The sequence below is a fragment of the Anomaloglossus baeobatrachus genome, chromosome 3 (genome assembly GCF_048569485.1).
Source record: "Anomaloglossus baeobatrachus isolate aAnoBae1 chromosome 3, aAnoBae1.hap1, whole genome shotgun sequence".
In the NCBI taxonomy this organism is placed as follows: domain Eukaryota; kingdom Metazoa; phylum Chordata; class Amphibia; order Anura; family Aromobatidae; genus Anomaloglossus; species Anomaloglossus baeobatrachus.
In genome coordinates, this window is record NC_134355.1 from 528,768,768 (window position 1) to 528,783,886 (window position 15,119).

General features: G+C 41.9%; 1 protein-coding gene across 1 annotated transcript in view; it reads right to left on the minus strand.

Moving 5' to 3' along the window:
• Positions 1 to 254: 254 nt before the first annotated feature.
• PCOLCE2 (procollagen C-endopeptidase enhancer 2) overlaps positions 255 to 15,119 on the minus strand; it is a 107,972-nt gene continuing 93,107 nt past the window's right edge. Inside the window, exons 7-9 of the mRNA XM_075338601.1 lie at positions 13,178 to 13,261; positions 9,203 to 9,370; positions 255 to 861 (exon numbers count right to left, since the gene is read on the minus strand). Coding sequence (XP_075194716.1) covers positions 731 to 861; positions 9,203 to 9,370; positions 13,178 to 13,261 — 383 coding nt within the window. The 3' untranslated portion in view covers positions 255 to 730. The remainder of the gene's footprint in view (positions 862 to 9,202; positions 9,371 to 13,177; positions 13,262 to 15,119) is intronic.

Sequence of the window (15,119 nt, forward strand, 5' to 3'; positions counted from 1 at the left end):
CAATACATATGCTAAATATCTGTTTTTTTCAAATACTCTTATAGCAGTAACGCAATACCAGAGTTCCCTTATTCATTAATAGCATTCTAGAGTTCAGCTGTATGTGTTTTGTAGTTATAAAGTGCATGAAGAAACAGAACAGAGATGGTTCACTATAGACTTCATTGAAGCAGCTGAATGTGGTCATTCTGTAAATGTATTTACCCCAATGTTTACTCTTGTCATATATGTAGAATAAATAGACTTTAAAATAATTAGTGGATAGATTTTATTAAGCATAGATTAAAACACAAAAATGCATTTAAAATTATTTATTACACTGGAAAAAAAAATGTTTGAAAATAAAAAAAAAGAACAAAAATATAAATATTGCACAAAAATTTTTGTTTCATATGTTACATCACCAAACATTTAACTCCTAAAAATATACTTTTCATAATTTTCAGAATTGTATAAATAAAACAGATAAAAGTAGTCAGAACCTAGAACAGTTCAATTCATACGTCAATGGAATCTCAATGGGAGAAGCTTATATTTTCGAGCTACCCTGACCGAAGGTGCAAGGAGTTACAATGGTTAATGATGGTCAACCCGGTCTAGCAGTGAAGGTATGAGCACTGCCAAAAGATGTTGAAAACCGACTAAGTTACAGAATTCCTAAATTCATATGATCATCCTACTCCATCAGGAGATGCACAGTCACATAAGTTAAAAAAAGGATAACCGTCATCTAACATCTTTTGTTTTTCAGTGAGTTCAACATTTTTTGATTCTTTGTTTTAAAACTCATGACAAAGTTGCTTGGGAAGATTTTTGCTCGGCCCTCTTCATCGACTTGTCCCATGATGATATAATTCAAACCTGTAGGAAGGAGATCAAGCTGTTATATAAGCTCTTTATGTGTTGAATGGATTGTTGGCTTTCATAGAGCAACGTCTTATACACATCCATATCATTTTAGGAACACAGAACCTGAGTAAACACATATGTTTTCTCCAAGACTGAAACTTTAGGCTGGGGCTACATGGACAACAAGTGTCACATGGCAATAATTTTCAGCTAAGTCGCGTGACCAGCATCATATTTGCAACTTATTCACAACTTGCTGTTAGCTGTAATTTTGCTGAAAAAAAATGGCCAAGTTGCAATCAAGTCACAATGTTGCATGTGAATTTAACTGAAATGTATAGCGAGTGATTTTCATGCGACTTATGACCAGTGACAGACAATCCAACACATATGGAGAGATTTGTGACTCTGTGTTCCAGTTGCAAGAGGTCACAGTAAATAAAAAAGCATTAGATGCGATGTCACACTATGATTTCAGTGTCATGTGACACATGTCGCCTTCTAGCCCTAGCCGAAAAGAGGTTGTCATATTTGTAATAGTTATGGACAGGGGGCATCTCTACAAAAACATGCTATAAAGAATGGACAGGTGACCGCATAAAGTGACTTTCTTCATTCATTTTTATAAGCAAGCCCCAAAAACGGCAAAAACAATCAAAATGTGTTTCCATACTTACTCGATGTAAAGGATGCCAATACTAGAGTCACAGCAGCTTTAGGTTTTTCTATTTTTCCCTCCCATTGTTTTTTTTAATTGTTGTTTATCATTTGCTCTTTCGTATTTAACCCAATTGCTCTATACAAAAAAGCTGTTTCACTTGATTCATTTTTTTTCAGGAGATATTCCACATTATGTACTTAAACTTCATGGATGCCCATAAACGATGAGCAGGACTGTATATTACGGCTACCTCTGGACTTAAGGTGGTGCATGACAACAAAATTCAAAGAAAACCCAGAAGAGAGTCTATGTCATGAGTAAAGATGAATCGCTTGATTTGCGGAACTCTGGTCTAGTGTCCAGGTCAGTGGTACCTGGCGGATAGACAAAATGACCGCAAATCTCTTCCCTTCTGGCTTCATGTGCAGCATTTGATTTTTTAGGGCTCGTGGGACTTCTGCACAATGTGATGCACAAATGACGTCGTCCCAGCCTTGGCTAAGGAAAAGTTACATCGAGGACACCCGAAATTCTAGTGTCCAGGACAGTAACACCTGGTAGCTAGAGGGGAGGCCTGTAAATCTCTTACCTTCTGGCTTCTCTGGTGCAGCATTTTATTTATCAGGGCTGGTGGAACTTCTGCACAATGTGATGCACAGATGACGTTGTGCCAGCCTTGGCTAATGAAAAGTTACATCGAGGACACCAGAAATTCTAGTGTCCAGGTTAGTGGAACCTGCCAGCTAGTAGTGATGTGTCCATTGCAAACGATCTGACACAAAGATCCGGCTCCCTGCTGTGACTCACAGGAACAGGCACCCCAGTGAGAGCGACTAAGTTCTCTTAACGGCTCTAACTGGGCGTAAACTTTTGGTGTTTGGTGGGTGAAACCCCGCCCACCTGAACAAAACCCCGCTCACTCAACAATTTAATTGGAAAGTTGTGAGTGGGTGGGGTTTAGTCATGGGTGGGTGTGGTTTCTGCAACGTTAACACTAGCTTAAATATGTGTTCACCTGCGGTGAACATATATTTAATGGGGTTCCATTAACAATCCAAAAGAGTTGGCCCTTTTTGGTGAGTGGAGCCATGGAAACCGGATCACCAAAAAGAGCCGGACTGCCCATCACTAGCAGCTAGAGGGGAGGCCTGTAAATGTCTTACCTTCTGGCTTCTCTGGTGCAGCATTTGATTTTTCAGGGCTGGTGGGACTTCTGCACAACGTGATGCACAGATGACGTCATGCCAACATTGGCTAATCAAAAGTTACATCGGGGACACCAGAAATTCCAGTGTCCAAGTGAGTGGCACCTGGCAGCTAGAGGGGAGGACTGCGAATCTCTGACATTCTGGTGTCCCCGGAATATAGTTTCATTTTCTAAACTGCACAGATCACCTGATTTCCATCTCTGTAAGGCTCAGTGCGCACGCTGCAGAAAAGTTAACAACAAAACTGCACCTTTTGGCCAAAAATGTACCTTGGAGCAAAAAAACGCATGTGTTTTCAGTGTGTTTTTGCTGCGTTTATGTCCTATATGTTTTCTAAGTGAAATCAATGGGTGGAAGGGTTAAAAACTGCAGGACATAGACACAGAATTGACATGCTGCAGTTTTTTTGTTAGCCCAAAACTGCAAGCAAAAAAGAAACAAAGTGTGCACAGCATTTCAGAATTCTCATAGACTTTGCTGGGAGACGGAAAGAGATGCAGATTTAGGCACCAAACTTCACCAAAACACACAGCGTGCGCATGGAGCCCTAGGCTTCATGTGCAACCTGCATTTTTTGCTGTGTTTTTGTCTCGATTTTTGGGTGCAGTTTTGGTACCAAAACTGTATGCATTTCCTTCCCTAGCAAAGTCTGATATTTCATTTTTGCTATGCGCAAGTTGCTGTATCTTTGTGGTGACCATAAAGATGCAGCATGTGAATTCTTTAAACATTTTTTGTCAGCGATTTTGAGCCCTTCCAGGCGTAGATTTCAACTCAAAAAAGCATTGGAGAAAAACGCATCAAAAAGCATCAAAACACATAAAAAAACACCTGATGTGCGGGTGCGCTTTTTGGGGCTAAAAATGTGCATCTTTGTGGTTACAAAGATACAGCGTGTGGATATGGTCTTAAGTGGTTCTTGACATTCTGAGCCTCTGTGACGTTCCAAAATAGGCTCTGATAGCAGGGAGCTTCCTCCATGTGTCATGACATGCATGAATGGGTTGGCTCCTCTCTAGCTCAATGTATTAGTGAAGCCAGCTCACGTCCCTCAAATTGATGAATCATTGACAGAGAAGGGACTGGCTAGTTAATAACTTGAGCCAGACTGCTAGCCATTCATGTCAGGAGTCAGGACACATGGAGAGGGAAGAAGAGGTAGGTAGCTGGGTGACAGTTAGAAAGGGGGATAAAGGGAAAAGTGCTAGGAAGGCTAGTCCTGAACTGACACACCCCAATAGGTTTGCAAACTTGGCAGATGAGGGGGAGGTCATTACAGGGGTAGCATTGCTGCAACAAGGCATGACCTCTGAACGCCAGAGGAGTGTCTGCTCCAGTAAGGGGGGTAATAGGAGTGCAGGGCAGGCAAGACAGGTACTGGTAGTGGGGGACACAATTATTAGGGGGACAGATAGGGCAATCTGTCACAAAGACAGGGATCGCCGAACAGTGTGTTGTCTTCCTGGCGCTCGAGTTCGGCACATCGCTGATCGGGATGACAGATTATTGGGAGGGGCTGGGGAGGACCCAGCGGTCATTGTACACATTGGCACAAATGACAAAGTTAGAGGTAGGTGGAAGGTCCTTAAAGATGATTCCAGGGAATTAGGTTGTAAGCTTAAAGCAAGGACCTCAAAGGTGGTATTTTCGGAAATACTACCTGTGCCACGAGTCACACCAGAGAGGCAAAGGGAAATCAGGGAGGTTAACAGGTGGCTCAGGAATTGGTGTAGGAAAGAGGGTTTTGGGTTCCTGGAAAATTGGGCTGACTTTTCAGTTGGCTACAGATTCTATGCTAGGGATGGGCTGCATCTTAATGGGGAGGGTGCAGCTGTGCTGGGGCAGAAGATGGCTAGAAGGTTGGAGGAGTGTTTAAACTAGGAATGGGGGGCGAGGGTATTCACTTTATAGAACGGAAATGTAGTGCAGATAGTAACCAGGGCACAAGTAATGAGATTGGGGGTGGTACGGGGGGAAGGGTTAGGACAGTTAATACAGTAAGCAGGAATACAGGTACAGAGTCATATGTAACGTGCATGAACACTAATGCCCGAAGCCTCACAAATAAGGTGGAGGAATTAGAATTAATATTGTTGGAAAAAAATTATGATATAGTGGGGATATCAGAGACATGGCTGGATGAGAGCTATGACTGGGCTGTTAATTTACAGGGTTATAGCCTATTCAGTAATGACCGTACAAATAAGCGAGGGGGAGGTGTGTGTCTATATGTAAAATCATCCTTAAAACCCATCCTGCGTGACAACATATGTGAGGGTACTGAGAATGTAGGGTCCCTATGGGTGGAGATCAAGGGGGGAGAATGAATAATAAAATACTGATAGGGGTGTGTTATAAGACGCCGAATATTACGGAAGAGGTAGAGAATCTCCTCATAAAGCAAATTGATAAAGCAGCGAGTCTCGGAGAGGTAATTATTATGGGGGACTTTAACTATCCTGATATAAATTGGGGAACAGAAACTTGCAGTTCCAGCAAAGGAAATAGATTTTTGATAACAATGAAAGATAATTACCTTTCACAAATGGTACAGGACCCCACAAGAGGGGGAGCACTACTAGACCTTGTACTAACCAATAGGCCAGACCGCATATCAAATATACAAGTTGGGGGTTACTTGGGGAATAATGATCACAAAATAATAAGTTTTCATGTATTCTTTAGTAAGATGTATAGTAGAGGGGCTACAAAGACACTAAACTTCAGGAAAGCAAATTTTAAATGGTTGAGAGATGATCTTAGTGCAATAAACTGGGATGATGTACTAAGTAATATAAGTACACAAAGCAAATGGGAGACTTTTATGAGCATCCTGAATAGGGCTTGTGCAGAAAATATACCCTATGGGAACAAACATGCTAGAAATAGGAGGAGACCCCTATGGCTAAATAGAGCTGTAAGGGAAGTAATAAAAGAAAAACAGAAAGCCTTAAAAGAATTAAAGAGGGTAGGTAGTGATGAGGCATTATATAATTATAGAAAATTAAATAAAATATGTAAAAAGCAAATTAAGTTAGCTAAGTTTGAGACAGAGAGACTCATTGCGAGAGAAAGTAAAAAATAATCCTAAAATATTCTTTAACTACATAAACAGTAAAAAACTGAAAAGCGATAGTGTTGGCCCCCTTACAAATAGTCTTGGTGAAACGGTGGAGGGGGATGAGGGTAAAGCCAACCTGCTGAATGACTTTTTTTCTACGGTTTTTATACAAGAAAATTCCATGGCAGATGACATGACCAGTGATACCATAAATTCACCCATGAGTATTACCTGCTTAACCCAGCAGGAAGTACGCCGCCGCCTCGAAATCACTAAGGTTGACAAATCTCCGGGCCCGGATGGCATACACCCCAGAGTACTACAGGAATTGAGTTCTGTGATAGATAGACCATTATTTTTAATCTTCACAGATTCCTTAATAACAGGGTCGGTACCGCAGGACTGGCGCATAACAAATGTGGTGCCAATATTCAAAAAGGGGACAAAAACGGAGCCGGGAAATTATAGGCCGGTAAGTTTAACCTCTACGGTTGGTAAAATCCTTGAGGGTTTCTTGAGAGATGCTATACTGGAGTATCTCAAGAAAAATAACCTTATGACAGAGTATCAACATGGGTTTATGAGGGATCGATCCTGTCAAACTAATTTGATCGGCTTCTATGAAGAGGTAAGTTCAAGCCTGGACCAGGGAAATGCAGTGGATGTTGTGTATATGGACTTTTCAAAAGCTTTTGATACGGTGCCACTCAAAAGGTTGGTACATAAAATGAGAATAATGGGGATAGGGGAAAATATGTGTAACTGGGTTAAAAACTGGCTCAGTGATAGGAAACAAAGGGTGGTTATTAATGGTACGTACTCGGACTGGGTCTCAGTTCATAGTGGGGTACCACAGGGGTCAGTATTGGGCCCGCTTCTTTTCAACATATTTATTAATGACCTTGTTGGGGGCATGCGGAGTAGAATTTCAATATTTGCAGATGATACTAAACTCTGCAGGGTAATCAATACAGAGGAGGATAATTTTATATTACAGGGAGATTTATGTAAATTAGAGGATTGGGCTGAGAAGTGGCAATTGAAGTTTAATGTAGATAAATGTAAGGTCATGCACTTGGGTAGAGGAAATAAAATTTATAATTATGTACTTAATTGTAGAACACTGGGTAAAACAGACACAGAAAAAGACTTGGGTGTATGGGTGGATGGTAAACTTCACTTTAGTGGACAGTGTCAGGCAACTGCTGCCAGGGCTAATAAAATAATGGGATGTATTAAAAGAGGTATAAGTGTTCATGAAAAAAATATAGTTCTACCTCTGTACAAGTCACTAGTGCGACCGCACTTAGAATACTGTGTACAATTCTGGTCACCGATATATAAGAAGGACATAGCTGAACTGGAGAGGGTGCAGAGAAGAGCGACCAAGATTATTAGAGGAATGGGTGGGCTGCAATACCAAGACAGGTTATTAAACTTGGGGTTATTTAGTTTGGAAAAACAAAGGCTTAGGGGGGATCTAATCACAATGTATAAATATATGAGGGGACAGTACAGAGACCTTTCCAAAGATCTTTTTACACCTAGGCCTGCGACTGGAACATGGGAGCATCCGCTACGTCTTGAGGAAAGAAGGTTTAATCATAATCACAGACGAGGATTCTTTACTGTACGAGCAGTGAGACTATGGAACTCTCTGCCGCATGATGTTGTAATGAGTGATTCACTACTAACATTTAAGGAGAGCCTGGACGCCTTTCTTGAAAAATGTAATATTACCAGTTATGTATATTAGATTTTATGACAGGGTGTTGATCCATGGAACTAGTCTGATTGTCGTATGTGGAGTCAGGAAGGAATTTTTTTCCCTATTGGAGCTTGTTTGCCACATTGGGGTTTTTTTTGCCTTCCTCTGGATCAACATGTTGGTTGAAGTAGATGAACTTAGGGCGGCTTTGCACGTTGCAACATCGCACGTGCGATGTCGGTAGGGTCAAATCGAAAGTGACGCATAGCCGGCGTCACTTTCGACATCGTTGTGTGTAAATCCTAGATGATACGATTTACGAGCGCAAAAGCGTCATTATCGTATCATCGGTCCATGCTCCGACTTTTTCATAATTACGCTGCCGCGACAGGTACAATGCTGTTCCTCGTTCCTGCGGCAGCACACATGGCTGTGTGTAAAGCCGCAGGAGCGAGGAACATCTCCTTACCTGCCGCTGGCGGCTATATGGAAGGAAGAAAGTGGGCGGGATGTTTACATCCTGCTCATCTCCGCCCCTCCGCTGCTATTGGCCGCCTGCCGTCGCTATGACGCCGCATGACCCGCCCCCTTAGGAAGGAGGCGGGTCGCCGGCCAGAGCGACGGTTGCAGGGCAGGTGAGTGCATGTGAAGCTGGCGTAGCGATAATTTTCGCTACGCCAGCTATTACAAGATATCGTACCTGCGACGGGGGCGGGGACTATCGCGTGCGACATCGCAGCATCGGCTTGCGATGTCGCAATGTGCAAAGCCCGCCTTAGAGTCTCCCTTCAATCTTAAAAACTATGATACTATGATAAGCTTTCTACATAACAAAGGAAAACATCCAGGACCACCAAACGGAGCCTCAAACAGGGGTCATGATGAGATATGTAAAACTGTAGCACCTCAGTAACTTTTATTTACATTTGCACAACAAGAAAAGATAGTTTTATATCACCGAACTACCGCTTTAATAGTAACTCTTAAGAAGTTACATTAAGGCTAAGTTCCCATGATCAGTTATTGTTGTGTTTTTGACGTTGCAGAACTTCTGACCCTTAAGGCCCTGTCACACACAGAGATAAATCTTTGGCAGATCTGTGGTTGCAGTGAAATTGTGGACAATTAGTGCCAGGTTTATGGCTGTGTACAAATGGAACAATATGTCCATGATTTCACTGCAACCACAGATCTGACAAAGATTTATCTCTGTGTGTGACAGGGACTTTAGATAACTTGTTTTTCATTCCCTTGTGTGCATTTTTGACGCTTTTATATCACGTTTTTGATGCTGCATTTTTTGTCGGTTGTGTCATACTTTAAATAAAGCTGCGTTGTTTTTGAAATTTCCTGCCATTGAACATGTGTTTGGATGCATTTTCTGAGTTCTACTAAGTGATACTTCAGGGCACCCCATCAATAATGCAGGCACAAGTCCAGACCTAAATGCCCAGTATCTGCCTTACCTATTGGGTCATATGGACACAGTAGACCTCTACCCTTTTCCAAGCTGTTCTGTATGAGCAGCTCACTTTCTGGTACACTCCCGCTGTCCTTGCGTTGTATGGATGCCCATTAATCTGAATGGCTGCCAAGTAATACTACATTTCTAAAATCAGCAATGGAAACGTCTGGCTCTCCTCAGTGTCACACTGTTGATTGACAGTTTCCCAAAACATTTTGCACATTTCTGTTGGCTCTGAATATTGACTTACCTCTTCTAATCATGGGGCACTGTTTACACACCACAATAACTTTGGCACTCATGGACTTCCCAGCTTGCTGAATAGCGAGTGTCCCTTCTTTATACACATTGATAATGGACACTGTGGCGTAGACACTTCCTCCTCTGCTCACGGTGGTTATGATCGTGCCTGTAATCACTTAAAAGAAATGATCATCAATTATACAACATGAAGCCTCAGTGATGTATCTTCATTCAAAGAAATATGAAGTATGTAATAAGAATTTTATAAAGCCAGCATTAGGCTATGTTCATACTTTGCTTTTTTCCTGCAGGTACAACCTGTTCTTTTGGCAGTAAAGAAGCTGCTTCCAAAAGCAGGTTTAGCTGATTTTGTTTGTTGCATTTTGGTTGTGTATTTTGGTGCAGATTATAAATTATTTCTTTTCAGTATATGTTTAATAAAGTTAGTTTTATTCACCAAAAACACAGCAAACATGCAACAAAAATGCAGCAAAATGGTTGCATTTTTGCACTTTCTTATTGCTTTCCATAGTGAAAAAACGAAAAAATCTGAAAGAAGTGACATGCTGCAGTTTTCCAATTCAGTCAGGAAAAAAAAACTAATCTTGTGCATTAGATTTGTGAAACCTCATAGCTTTTGCTAGTACTGTAAAAGGCAGATTTTAATTTCCACTAAAATTTAACGCAACCCCCCCCCAAAAAAATGCTGTAAAACACAACTTGAAAACATAACTCTGTAGGTTCTGTAGCGTTTACATATAAAAAAAATTAGGCTTTGTGCCCATGATGATTTTTGGTGAATTTTTGGTGCTGCCCATTTTTGCTGCTTAAACAAATACAGCATCTTAGGGGTACTTTGCACGCTGCGACAACGCTAGCCGATGGTAGCGATGTCGAGCGCGATAGTACCCGCCCCCTTCGCACATGCGATATCTTGTGATAGCTTCTGTAGAGAACATTATCACTACGTCAGCTTCACACGCACTTACCTGCCCTGCAACGTCACTCTGGCCGGCGACCCGCCTCCTTCCTAAGGGGGCGGGTCGTGCAGCGTCACAGCGACGTCACACGGCAGGCGGCCAATAGAACATCCCGCCCACCTTCTCCCTTCCGCATTACCGGTGGACGGCGGGCGCAGATAAGGTGATGTTTGTCGGTCCTGCGGCTTCACACACATCGATGTGTGGAGCTGCAGGAACGACAAACAACATTGTACCTGCGGACGCACCGACATTATGAAAATGAATGACGTGACACAGATCACCGATTTTTGACGCTCGTTCATCTTCTCTCCTAGGCTTTACACGTTACCGGCGCCGGATGTGCGTCACTTTTGAATTGACCCCGGCGATATCGCAGTAGCGATGTCACAACGTGCAACGTACACCTTACAGTACTTGCAAAGTGGGTGGGATTTGTAGAAATCTCCTGCCCACTGTGCTTCTTTTTTCCTAGTAGGGCTGTGACCTTAGGTTATACTCCAACAAGAAATACTTGTATTTTTTCCATTGAGTTTTTATTTCTGCATTTTTTGTCTCTTGTTGGTATGTCATTCTTTAAAGGGATATTCCTATCTCCAAGATCCTATCCTAATATGTAGTAGGTATAATAATAATAATATTAATATTAGCAAATACCTCCAATTAGAAATGTAGTATAGGTTTCTTGATTAGTTATGTCACTTACTTCATGTGCAAGTCATTGCAGCAGATTAGGTATCTAGGGTTACAACCACTAGCAAGTAACTAACTGTCCCTATATGATTAGTCATAACAATGAATACCTAAGCTACAGTAATGCCCTGCAGATGAGGTAAGCGACATAGCTAATCAGGAGAACTATACTACATTTCTAATTGGAGGTATTTATAATATTCTTATTATAACACCTACTACATATAGGGATAAGATCTTGGAGATGGGAATAACCTGTTAAATAAAGCTGCTTTGAGTTTTATATTTCCTGGTATTTTATTACAGTCAATAAAGTCATGTGTGGATTAGACATGTTTTTGATGCGTTTCCATAGTGGAAACGCACTACAAAATGCATATATGTTTTTTTTCCCGTGGATTTCCTGCATCCAATAGTCTATGGGTGAATATCTGCACATAAACCTCAGTGTACTTGCAAGTGAAAACTTTCCACCCGATATTTAAATAACTATTTTTGGGTCCTACTAGACTTTTTAAATAGGATTACACAGCTATTCTGACATTGATTTTCAAAGTAAGTACAACAATATATTCAGTTTGTATTGTGAAAGCTAGAAACAGATCCTCGTTTATTAAAATATCACACTTAAAGGAGCACTCCGTGGTTTTTTTTGTTTTTGTTTTTTTAATTACCCTTCCAACTCTCCTATTACCAATAAGTAGTCTGTGCAGTGATCGTATTTTGGAGGAAAAGAATCGAGCTCAGCCCGGAGACCGCTCAGGTTTGTCGGTAATAGAAAGCAAAGGATCCCGCTACTGCTTCAACATCAGGCACAAGTGAAACAAGAAGAAGAGATCCAGCATACAAGAAAATATCGCATGACCCATGAGTAATATAGCAGGTCCATTGGAGTCGTAAGGCTCACACCACCAAGTCTAAGAGTGTTATGCTCGAAACGCGTCTAGTGTGAGCCTTACGACTCCTATGGAGCGCCTTTTCTTGGATGATTTTAAATAATTAACCAATAAAGGTAAATTTTATTATAAACAAAAGAAATCTGTAAGCTAGATAATTTCTTCTTGTTTCAGCAGTGATTGTATTACCGTTGCGGTCTTTTGCCATTTCCAGCACTGCTCTAGTCCCCTCCTGTATCATGTGACCACAGTGGTGACCTGGGGTCATAGCCTTGTTTTGAGTCTCATAGACTTATATTGAGAAAGTGCCCTCCAGTCCACATAGATAATGCTTTGTGAGTCGACAGATCAAAACTGCATTCACATGATACAGTATAGCACCAATGCAGTGTTGGAAATTACAGAAGACAGCGACAAGTAAGAATTTGAATTCACTCAATACATTATGTTACTCTCAGGTAAGGGGAGCAAAAACCTGCTGACAGATTCCCTTTAAGGTCATGATTCATCAAGACCGGCGACTTTCATGCCAGTCTTAATGAGGGAGTGTGGTGGAGTCAGACGTTCCTGATTCATAATATAGGTGCATGCCTCTTCATGAATCTGGAGTCAGATGAGTGGGCTGCGTCTCCGTCCACCATACAAGAAATCTTACTCCAGTCCTTAACCAGAATAAGATTTCTGGTGTAGGGACCGCCACAGCTCACCATAAACTCTTGCTAAAGTAGATGAGCTATGGTGTCATGTCCCGGCTTCACCCCTGTTCTGGTGGAATTGGGAAAAACTGGCATGAAGATTCCAAAAGTTGCAAAATGTTGGCGCAACCCTGAATTGCACCAAAATGTTGTGCCTTTCCAAAGAAATCCAACATAATTGCTTTGATGAATCGAAGCCTTAGTTTTTTAAATGAAAGGAAAGAATAATATTCTGAAATTTACCGGCATAACAAGATACATGAAGCCAAATAGATTGTATGAAGTCTGACATTTGAGATGTATAAATTGTTGATTCTCTCCTACGGAACTCTTTCAATGTGGAATATTTTCCATTTTTGCTACACTTAAGATAAAATATAACATTTAAGAAGGTTTGATACCAAAATGACAAACTTGTCCTTGTAGTCCAAAAATACACAGCATGTTCCAGAAATACAACATGTAGGAACAAGATGTCTGAATAAAGACCTTTATATAGTAACAGTTCACCTTCTGTCTGGCCATTTGTGTTTACGCTGTTTGCGAGGACAGATGTTTACAGTTTTCTAAATGTCTGAAGGAATCCTTTGAGTTGCAGACAGTAACATAAGACATCGGCTGAGCAATGAGCTGACTCACAAGGATTTTCTGCCACTCAGTTGGTTAAAATGCACAGTAGTAAATGATTAAGGAGTAAGAGTTGGCGATTTTCTCATACCGAAGTTACTTGAGCAGTAATTGCTCTCCAGGGTCCCGCTTCTTTTACATTTTTGCTGGCACAGCGCAACTGTTGGTTTCAGATCTAAGAAAAAAACAATGAAAGACATGAGTATCATGATTAAATTAGACAATGGAGTAATAGTTTTACAAAATGAAAGCGATTAGAGTGTCTCCAGATTGATGCAGAACCTTACCTAGATTTTCTTTATGTTGGATTTCATTCAAATCCATCAGAAAATTAATCATAGAATGGGTTATTGGATACTGCAATGTGGATTCCGTATTCTCCATTAAAAGCATCATTTAACCAAAAGGATGTGCTGCACTCCTCCTCCCTTTTTCACATTATTTAACCAATCAATCATGGATTATTTTGTCAATTACTCTAATTTATTGTTATGAATAATCATTCAGCAAAAAGGAGAAAACAACAAAATAATAGCAACGTGAGTTAACAATTATCTGCAGTATTTCACTCCTACACTCATCGTAACTTCAAAGATCATTTTTTGCCCCTTCTGTTTTTCATTTTAGCCAGGAATGAAGAGAAAAGGAGATTAAATAAAAAATAATAATGTATAGGAAGTTCCCCATTAAAGGGGTATTCCCATCTCCAAAGATCCTATTCCAATATGTATTGTATAATATTATCACATACCTCCAATAAGAAATGTAGTATAGTTCTCCTGATTTACTACGTTGCTTACCTCATGTTCAGGGCATTTGAGGACCTTAGGTATCCATGTCACAGAATATAACCTCAGCACCAAATAAGCTTTCACACTACGCTTTTTTAACATGTGTCATGAACGTTTTTTTGCTGTAAAAGCTGATCCTGCTTTTACAGCAAAAAAACGCGTGTTATTTTGCAGGATCCTGTCACTCTAAGGGCGGCTTTGCACGTTGCGATATTGCACGTGCGATGTCGGTGGGGTCAAATCGAAAGTGACGCACATCCGGCGTCGCAGTCGATATCGCAACGTGTAAAACCTTTTTGATACGATGAACGAGCGCAAAAGCGGCGTTATCGTATCATCGCTGCAGCCTCCGACATTTCCATAATGCCGGTGCAGTGACAGGTACGATGTTGTTCCTCGCTCCTGCGGCAGCACACATCGCTGTGTATGAAGCCGCAGGAGCGAGGAACTTCACTTTACCTGCCGCCGGCTGCAATGAGAAGGACGGAGGTGGGCGGGATGTTTACATCCTGCTCATCTCCGCCTCTCCGCTTCAATTGGCCGCCTGCCGTGTGACGTCACTGTGACGCCGCACGACCCGCCCCCTAAGGAAGGAGGCGGGTCGCCGGCCAGAGGGACGTCGCACGGCAGGTATGTGCGTGTAAAGCTGCCGTAGCGATAATAATCGCTACGGCAGCTTTCACTAGATATCAAACGTGCGACGGGGGCGGGACTATCGCTGCAGCATCGGTAACACATTGTTACTGATGTTGCAACGTGCAAAGCCTGCCTAAGGCTACTTTCACACATCCGGTTTGAGCACTGCGGCTCAATCCGGCTGTGAAACCTATGCAACGGATGCGCGAAAACACCGCATCCTTTGCATAAGTTTTTACATGCGGCCGGTCCGTTTTTTTCCGGTTGCGGCACGCTACTGAGCATGCGCAGTGGAAGAAACCGCATGCGGCGTCCGGATGCGTTTTTTTCCGCATCGCGCCGCATCCGGCGTCCATAGGCATGCATTGAAAATGCGCCGCAGCGGCCGGATGCGGCGCAATGCGTTTTTTTTTGCTGGAGCAAAAAACGTTGCAGGCAACGTTCTATCCGGCCGCGGCATCGGCTAAATCTGCCGCATGCGGCAAAAACCGGACCGAACGCAAGCCCATGTGGCACAATACGGCACTAATGTAAGTCTATGCAAAAAAACCCCGCAACCGGCGGCAAAAAAAACGGTTGCGGTTTTTCTGCAGAGTGCCGTATTGT